Source organism: Nomascus leucogenys, chromosome 15 (assembly GCF_006542625.1).
Source record: "Nomascus leucogenys isolate Asia chromosome 15, Asia_NLE_v1, whole genome shotgun sequence".
NCBI classification, from domain to species: Eukaryota; Metazoa; Chordata; class Mammalia; order Primates; family Hylobatidae; genus Nomascus; species Nomascus leucogenys.
The window spans coordinates 6,245,655-6,255,081 of NC_044395.1; the positions used below are offsets into that span (position 1 = coordinate 6,245,655).

Genomic DNA, 9,427 nt, shown 5'->3' on the forward strand with positions numbered 1-9,427 from the left:
ACTCTCCTACAAAGCCATTTACCAAAGTTTCCTGTGCAAGACCTACCTATCATTCAAGGCCAGGCTTAGATCCACCTGTGCCAAGAGGCAGTGTGGCCAGTGTGTGTAGTAAAAGCAGGATTTGGGAATGAGAAACACTGCGCTTGAAACCCAGCTCCGTCCCCTGTTAGTTATATTCTGGGGCAAGTTGCCTCACTCGTCTGAACTTTAACTTCTTCCATATGAAGTAGAGACATCATGATATTATCTCCCATAGGGCTACTGTGAGAATGGGATGCAAGAGTGTATGGGCCAGTGATCTGTGAAGGGACTGTATGATCTGTGAAGAGGTTTATGAAAGGGACTACATAAACAACTATTATCATGAGGTCTTTCTCTGTCTCTCCAGTTCAAATTGTCCTTTCTTTTCTCAGGGCTATGGTAACACTTGCTGCATTCTGCGGGGCACACACACATAGCTTATCTTCTCGCTAGATCTCCTGGCAGAGCCCTTTTGCCATTGGGGTTCTATCTTCCCAGAACATAGTTCAGTCCCTGCCTAACAGACATGCAATCACCTTCATATGGTTGGGCAGTTTATGATGCCCCTGAGACTGAGGTACTGCCAATCCCGATAAGGCCAGCTAGCTTTGCACAGGAAAGGGTTATTCCACAGATTACCTAAATTTTGTCAGATTTGCACTATATTGGCCCTGCAGATAGTGTGGGGACATATAGCCCTATCCATAGCCTCTGGGGAAACATCTCAGTGCACAAGCTACTGATGGTGGGTCTATCAGGTCAGTGGCAGAACTGTAATACACAAAGAGTGACATCGCTTAATGACACCATCCCATGGATCAATTAATACATAATGGGAAGAACACTATAGATATGAAATCATTAAAGCAACAGAAATTGAAACAGGGTGTAGTGTTCTGCAGAGGAAAAGACACCTGCATCACTCCGAGATTACGAAAAAAGCTATTGTGGCTGGTTCAAGGTTTTATGAGATTGTGTGTGTAGGTGTGTGTTTGTGTGTATGTAACGGACAATGTCCTTTAGCCTACTTAATTTGTTACAAAACAACAAGCAAAATATAGACTTAAAAGGAATGTTTTAAGTACAGAACAAAAAAACTATCAACACAAAAATTTCCCAACTATTTTCTTTTTTTTTTTGGCTGGGGGTAACTTAGTACTGGCATTAGACTAATGCTATATACCTAGAAAGAGGCTTGGTTTAAATCAACTATTTTTTAAACAAATGCCAAGTTAACTGTTTAACCCCAAACAGAAAGAGACATCAAAATCCCAAATCTTTTTTAATGCAATTGTTATTCAAGACCTACTTATGACACAGTCTGATGGATCCATAAGATGCCTTCTAATAGATTTTATTTAAATAGTCCAATACTCCATTATTAAAGGAGTTGAAATAAGAATTCAGTCTACCTGCCCATGATCTGTAGAGGGGCTTGGGTATTTCCGTAAACTACTATATTTTTGGTTGTCTCCTTGTAATGGAGACTGTTTACTTTGTCTGCTGGAAAAGAAGGATTTATTTTGGAAAACAGTTATATAAAAATTCTATCCAAAAATTTGGAATTTGTTTTTTTCTTTAAGGATAAAAATAATTCAAGATGGTAGTGAAACAATTTTATTTATTTTTCATTAAATACCAGAGGTGTCTTTAGTGTAAAGTGCCAAATTCTTTATGATTTTTCTTTTAAAGACTTCTCTCTCTGTCTTTCTCTCTCTCACACACACACACGCACACACAAACGCACACACACTGCCTCCACGATTCTGTAATTCATAAAAATGTAACAAAAGCAAATGATATTTTCATAGTATAGTGGAAAGAACACTGGCCTAAGGGTTTGGAGCCCTGAACTTTCACCATGACTCTGTTGGTAGTTAGCTGTGTGATCTTGGATGATTCATTTAACAACCTAGACCTCAGTTTCCCCACCCATAAAGTGAGCAAGTCAAGCTAAACACTCTCTAAAGCTTTAAAGTTGCCAACCTATAAACTTAAATTGGGAGAGCAGTGGAACTGGAAGGAAGCCTTTTGGTGGAAATTATTCACACACAAAACAGGATTCCACTTGGTAACTACCTGAGGGGAGCAATTCTGTGTGGTCACGGGGACAGATCAATAGGCAGAGCCATCTTGTCGAGTTCTTGTGAATCCAGGTGACATGGAGATTACAAGGTGTGTGTGGTAGAGGGAGGCATCAACACCTTCTTGAGGACAGAAGTCAAGCCTCTGTTCCCAAGTATTCCTCACTCTGCTGCTTCTTCCAAACCTTGTCCAGATGTTTCCCTGCCCTACCAGTGACAACCTGCCCTCCAGGGTCTTGCAGAGCCAGCAGTAACCCTGGCCCTTCTTTCCTGCTGTGCTTGTCCGTTGTTGACCGGCTGTGTGGTTGGTGCTGCACTCTTCTGAGTTAATGATGAGAGAGTGTCTCTGCCCAACTGTGACTTTGTTAGACACGCTTTTCCTCACCATCCTGGCTATATAGCTTCATTACTTTCCATTTCCTAACCTGCATTATTGTTCTTCAGAAGATATATCACCCCTTGACTGAGATTGTTCTCTGTATGTGTCAGCCGCCTCCACTAGGGTCTACATTCCTGGAGGGTTTTGACCCCTGTTTTATCCTCAATACACAGTGCAGAGCTTTGCAACATAATAGATGCATCATAAATATTTGTTGAATTAATGAAATATGCATGATGGTAAATTTGGACCTGTGTTCTAATTTTCTGTCCAATCTGTCCTGGTATACCCATTCCCAAAAGCAAAGTTCAATTAATGTGTATCCAGCTAAGGTGGCAGACTTTAAAACATTATTCCTGTGACTTGTGGCAAGGAGGTGCTTTGGCCCCATTTTCTAGATAAGGAAACAGATTCAAAAGGTGCCTTGCTGTAAGGCACGTGAAGTTCATTTAATGTGTATCCAGCTAAGGTAGCAGACTTTAAAAATTCTTCCTATGGCTTGTGGCAAGGAGGTACTTTGGCCCTATTTTCTAGATAAGGAAACAGATACAAGAAGTGCCTTGCTATAAGGCATACAGCTCCAAGGTAGCAGAGCTAAGAATGAACCCAGGCTTTCTGCCGCCAAATCCACCGTTCATTCTCTATTTCCCACCTTCATTCACCATGTCTGTCTTCCCTGTCTCCCCATCTGTAATGGCATCACGTGCACTCAGTCAGGCATTCACAGATAAAATTAACTGGATTCATCTGAAGCCAGCCTAAAACTAAGATGCAGTTTTTGAAACCAGGTCATTTCTTAAAGCAGCAAACAGTATCATGTGCTTTTTAACACTGATAATATCAGTGTGGGAAGCAGGGGCGTGGGTAGGGTGTTGTTTAATACTGCAAGTTAACCTGTCTGTGACAAAAGAGTAGCATGGCTCCAGCAAATATTGCTTCTCCCAGTGTGATGGTCAGAGCCTTTCCAGGAGCCGTATCTTAGAAAAGAGAAGAGAATATAATATGGAGGGACTTATAAGGAGGGCAACAAGATTGGGATTTTGTAATCACATAGAGTTGTGCAAATTATGCACAAAATAAAGGGCTTCTGTGAAGAAATCCAGACTTCCCTGGCTTCCTGCACCAAATACCACCTAAGTGCCAAGACCCACAGGTATTTTGAAATATAGACATGTCTTATATTTGAGGAAGAACTATGCAGGTGCATAAAATCACATCCTAGAATCACTCAAACCTGATTTCTCCAGGCAGTTCAAACTGGAAATGAACACCCTGGATTTGTGTACGCAAATTAGATTCTCTCTATAGTGTCTTCAACCTCGATCAGTGTAGGGCTGGATTTAGCGCATATACAGGCAAGTGTTCTTGTAGATGCATATGAGCATATTTTAGGCACTGAGAAGATTGGGAAGATACTACTGTAGAGGTAACCTAGTTCCACTGTTTCATTTTTGTGATGACTATGAAGCTCAAACAGGCTTAATGGACGGCTCATTCTCACCAAGAGAGCAGAAGAGTGCTGGCCTCTCTCCTGGTCCACTGCCCTCTCCAAGCACAGTATTTCAACTATTGTGGGAATAGGATCTGGAAACCCCAAGATCCAGAGGTCACATGCGAACAGAAAACTGTGGCTTTCACACAACTTAAACACCAAAATATACGCTAAAGGCTCGATCTTGCAGAATGCTTGGAGACTGAAAATAGCTCTGTAGGGACTCAGCCTAGCCAGGTAACTTAGGTGAATGACAGGTTGCTGACAGGGAGGGTTTGGAGGAGCTCATGGCTCCCACCACCCGCATAAAAAGGAAGGACTTTCACTCCCATCCTTGGCCTGAAGTGTCAGGTTCCTGCTCTAAGCCTGTTCTTGAGGCCTGCCATGCCAATCCCTGTGTGTATCTAAAGAGGTTAGCACATCCTGGGTACACAGACCACAGCTTCCTCCTTTTGCTCAGGGCCTGTGCGTAGAGTTTAAGCAGTGTGGAGATATTTCTTCACTTTTCCTTAGGGTGTCCACATCAAGACCCTGAGGCCATCTTACCACCCTTCTGGATCAGAAGAGGCCTTCAGAGTAAGTGGTAACTGTCCTGATGGGGCGGGGGGGGGGCGGTTCTAGAGGGGACCATCTCATTACTAAACCCAGAAATACAAAGACACTTGCATGAACACATCAACAGGAAGCAGAGAAACAGGCATAAAATGGCCCAATGACCCCCACTCTCCGGTCTTTGCAGGAATCCCCTCTCACCTACTTCTCACCTACTCACTTTGGGTTTGAGGAACCCAGGCTCTTATGGGCTCTTATAGGCTCCCTTTAACCCATTACAATCAGTTTTCTCATCTCCAGATTTGCAAGTTCCTTCGGTTGGTGTCTTTTACCTAAGTCAGCATATTTCAAACTTTCATAAAAAAAACCTTAGAAAATAAAAACCACGACCCCACCCAGAAGATAAAAATCTCTTGAATTCTCTGAGCCCAACATCTTAGCCTTCTCTCGCTGAGCCCTGAGCAGGGAGTCGATTCCTTCGGGTTCTGGGGAATGGCGGGCTCTGCCAGTCCCCACCTCGCCAGCCTAATAGTTTTTCCAGACAAACTCCCGCTTGGTGTTGCGCGGCAGCCTCGAAGCTAACCCCTGGTCCCATTCATTCCCCTAGGTCCTCTAAGGCCCGTCACGTTAGGGGGTGTCCCTCCTCTCTGCTCCTGGCCCCACTTGGCGAACCCTTTCAGAGACAGCAGTCAACTTTTCTGAAGTGAGACGCGAACCCAAACCCTCACCTTTCCGCCTGGGTTGCACTTTGCAACCTAGACCCAGGCGTGGCGGCGGCGGCTGGGGTGGGAATGGCCGGGCGGGCGCTGGGCGCGGGCTCACAGCCGGCCCCTGCAATGGGGGCGGCTCCGAAGTACGCAGGACCCTCTCGGAGGCGTCAGCTCCAGGAGCCCTGGTTCTGGAGCCGGCACACGCCTAGGCGCGAAGGGCGGGGGCGCGGGGCGCTAGGGATCTGCGCGGACGGGGGCTGGGGAAGGTTCCCCGCCGGAGAGGCGGCGAGGCCGGCCCAGGAGTCCCGCGGAGCCGGCGGCTCTCCAGCGCCGAGAGCCGGGCGACTGAGTGCCGAGAGGAAGGAAAAGCGCTGACATGTAAACAGGGGCTTCCATCTGGAGGAGCCCGCTCAGATAGATCCCCCGACACACTCGCTTGCACCCCTACCCTGCTGCGACGAGACCACTTACCCACCCCAGGGCCCGCCAGGCAGGGACCCGAGCCGGGGCGACTGCAGCCCCCGCCCCCGCCGTGTTCGGCCTCTGCGGAGAGGAAGCCCAGTGCCCAGCGCTGGGGCCAGGGAGCCCCGGGTGCCGGTGGGAGTGGTGGACCCCGAGGTCTCTCGCCCTTGACTCCGGTCCGCACCCGGGGTCCCCAGGTTTCCCGCCGTCCCTTCCTGCAGCCCGGCGGGCAGCGAGGTGGGAGGGGGCCGGGCTCCACTTTGGGGCAGGGATTTCGGGGGAGGTCGCCCTCAATGCTGCGCCTGGCCGGCTGGCCCGCGAGTAAGACTCGCTACCCGAGCGCCGGAGGAGCCGGCGCGAAGCCGGGGCGCGGAAGAAAGGGAGAGCGGCCACGTCTTCCGGGACGCGGGCCCCGCACCTACCCGCCCGCCGCTTCGCCTCCCCGGCCGGTCCCCGCCGCCCGCGCCCACTGCCCCGCCGCTTACCTTAATAGTCCCGTCCATTTGGCCAAGTCTGCAGCCGAGCCCCCCAATATTCCACACATTGACCCGGTTACAGCCTGACCTCGCAGCCCCTTCGGATTAGCCCGGCGCGGCCTCCCTGGCGCCCTGGGCCCTCCCTGCGTGCCCCCTGCGAGCGCCCTGCCCTCACTCCCCTGTGCACGTTTGTTGTTGTAGCGGAGCGAAAGAGACAGTTAACCGGATGAAACTTTTTTTTCAGCTAATTTTGGGAAGTGACTTCACTTTGCGAATCGGGGAGGAAGTCCTATCTCTCTCTCTCTCTCTCTCTCTCGCCTCGAGCTCTCCTCTCTCTTCTCTCCCCTCTGCTCTCCCTCGTCTTCCCTCCCCCCACACCCCCTCTTCCTCCCCTCGGCTGGTCCTGCTTTTCGCATCACACACTATATAAATATACGCGGAGATGCCCAGACACATTCATACGCTGCGCACACAGGATACTTGCTCCTGGGAGATAAGAGCTAGCCGGGAACAATGACGGGGTCCACGCCCAGCGTCCGCGCCCTGATTCCCGAAGTCTGCACCTCCCCCCATTACCTTCCCCCAAAATCCAAAGCCAAAGACCTTTGGCTTCTTTGCTTTTCCTGAGGCAGTTGGCCGAAGGTGGCCCTCCTGACTCATTCACTTTCCGTTTCTTCCCACAGATACGTTCATTAATGCTTTTTCCAGCCGGAGACAAACTTTTTGGGGGTGGGGTGGGGGGTATGGAGGGAGAGTTGACTAGGGCTGCGGGTAACCCAGCGCCTACTGCCGGGGAAGATTCGGACGCAAACCGAGGCAAACCAACCATTAAAAAGTGCATCCAATAAGAATTTTTCCACTCAGGCCCTCCGCTGCCGAGACGCGGCAGACTCCCAGAGCGGCTCACCCACTCATCGAAGCGGATTCTGGGCGGTTTTGGGCTGACCCGCGCTGTCAGGGCGCGGACTCCATTCCGGGCGCATTGTTAGGAGAAGGGGCCCCTCGGGCGGCGCGCCTCGACCCTGGGCTCCCGGTGCCCGCAGAGGGCGGAGATCCGCGGCGCCTTAGGCCACCTATCCGCATCTTTTCGAGCCAAACCCCCAGCGCTTACCCGGACCCGACGGCCCAAGCACTGGCTCCCAGGCAAGAGTCGCCCTTCCTGATCCCCAAGGAACTGACACTACGGCGGGACGTTCCCTCTAGGACAGTCAGCAGGTCCCAGGAACGCAGCACGCAACAGCGCAGCGCAGACCCAGACTTTTCCCGGGGTGAGACCCAGAGGCCCACGCTCTGGACTGTCCTCCCTACCCAGCCTGGAGGCCGGCGTTCCCCGGCCCACCCGGAGACCTCCCCGCCTCCCTCCTGGGCCGCCGCGCGCCCCAGTTGCAGCAGCCTCGGGGGGCTGGGCCCTTTCGGCCGGACTCCCTTCTCCCGGACATCCAAAACCGGTTACCTTGTCCACGCTCTCCAGACCACGCTTTGGACTTGCTCACTTTTATTTAAGAGTCCGACGAGGGAAAGAGGGAAAAAAAATCCAGAGGAGATCCAAGTCAATTGGAAGAAAAAATTTCAAAAGGGTGTCCACAGAGGCGAAGAAAGGTGACTTATTAATTCTTTATTTCTTCAGGAGCAATTGAGCCCGAGAGCTCACTCGCCTCGCTCCATCCCCCTCCCTCTCTAGAAATTAGTCTCATCAATTCGGCTCCAATTTTGGGTTCGAATACAGACACGGGTCTGAACGTGACCAGACCTGGAGTGGCGGGTGCAGCCTGCCAGCAATTGAGACTCGGTGTGCGTGTTGGGGGTGGGGGTGGGGTGGATGGTGGGATGGGGGCCGGGCTGACTCCCCCCGCTCCTGTCTGCTTCTCAATCCAGGGGTCTGCTCCGGGGCTCCCCTGGGACCGCCACATCTGGTTACCGCTAGCGGGGTCAGTCCCCCCCTTTGCCTGGGGCCACCAGTTCTGGAGTTCAATTAAAAGAAATCAGGCTTAACCCTTTCCTCCCCGCAGCAGGCTGCCTGCACTCTCACTCCTCCCTTCAGCGTTTCCACATGCTTTCCAGAGAGGAAAGAGGTTAACGGGAAAGGAAGAATGAATTACATCCTTTCAAACCCCAAATTGTTTCCTTTTCAGCCCAGGCTCTACCGACCTTCAAACTACAACAGAGCTTTCAGGAGAATGCGGAGAGACGGCTTCCCACCTGGACCTCACCAGCAACCCGCACACTCCAGCCACATTGCTCCTCTTTCAGCCAGAAAGGACTCCAACTCCACCACCGGGAGGCCCCCCTTCCTGGTGCTGGGCAGTTGCAGAGGCTGTTCATGGCATCCCACAGGTGGTGACTGCCCCTCCCCTCCTCCTAGCACTTTAGAGGGTACCTCTGTGGGAGACACCATAGCTAGGTTTCTCTTTCCAACTCCTGTTGGTCTGGCAAGTGACAGATCATCTTCACTACATTAATCAGTAGTCACCTGAACATCCCTATTCTGTCCCCCAATTCCTTTCAGCACCAGCTGCCTCCCCCATTGGAATTGTTCAATATGGAACTAGATTAAATTGAAGACTTGCCCTTTAGTTTTTAACTGTGGAACTCCATAGCACTTTCTGTTTCTCCAAAGCTATGGCAATTTCATAGTTTTGGAGATGGGGGCGGGGGTAGTGGACAGGCTGGCATAGGCACCTCTAGATGCATAGACACAGGCACGACTGCCCCTTTGTGACTCACAGACTGGCACTGGTGCCACAGTTGTTGGCAATTTTCAGCCGGGAGAAGCTCCTGTCCATTCACAGAGGTCTCCACCCAGAAAGAAGACCCCACCTAACTCTGACTAGATCTCTGCGGGAATCTCGGATTTCCTCCATCCAGTGTTGGCATGCCAGTGGGTCAGTTTGCCCCACTCTTATGTAACTCGGGGTTTGATGCTCAACTCCACTGCTGCTGCTGCTTTTTTAAATCCTGAAAGGGGATGGGGGAAGCGCCCTAACCAAGCACAATAGTAAACAAGTCTACCCCGTTTAATGTGGTTACCACCAGACATCTGGAAAGATGGTTTGATCCTGGCAGCTCACATTGTTTTCACGAGCAGCCAAAGGGAATATTTTGAATGTTTGCATTGAGACAAATTGATAGAGAGCCTGCGGTGAGGGCCGCTACAAATGAAAACTGTCTTGTGTTAGTGGGGCAGACCACCCCTTCCCTCTCCTCTCCCTCCTCTCCTCTCTCCTTCCTCTTTCCTTAGTCTCTGGGCCTAG

The 9,427-nt window shown here is 50.7% G+C and overlaps 1 protein-coding gene and 1 long non-coding RNA gene across 3 annotated transcripts in view; one reads left to right on the forward strand and one right to left on the reverse strand.

Moving 5' to 3' along the window:
- Window positions 1-6,532, reverse strand: part of FLI1 (Fli-1 proto-oncogene, ETS transcription factor) — a 118,171-nt gene extending 111,639 nt beyond the window's left edge. Inside the window, exon 1 of the mRNA XM_003253389.4 lies at window positions 6,186-6,532. Within this exon, the coding sequence (XP_003253437.1) occupies window positions 6,186-6,203 (18 nt within the window). The 5' untranslated portion in view covers window positions 6,204-6,532. The remainder of the gene's footprint in view (window positions 1-6,185) is intronic.
- Window positions 4,442-8,757, forward strand: LOC105737619. 2 transcript variants are annotated; one of them, XR_001113319.2, is made up of 3 exons: window positions 4,442-4,552; window positions 7,041-7,775; window positions 8,309-8,757. It is a non-coding gene; the product is annotated as an uncharacterized LOC105737619 (long non-coding RNA). The 2 variants fall into 2 exon arrangements; XR_004033641.1 differs by lacking the exon at window positions 7,041-7,775 and having other exon boundaries at window positions 4,469-4,552; window positions 8,309-8,749.
- The last annotated feature ends 670 nt before the right edge of the window (window positions 8,758-9,427 follow it).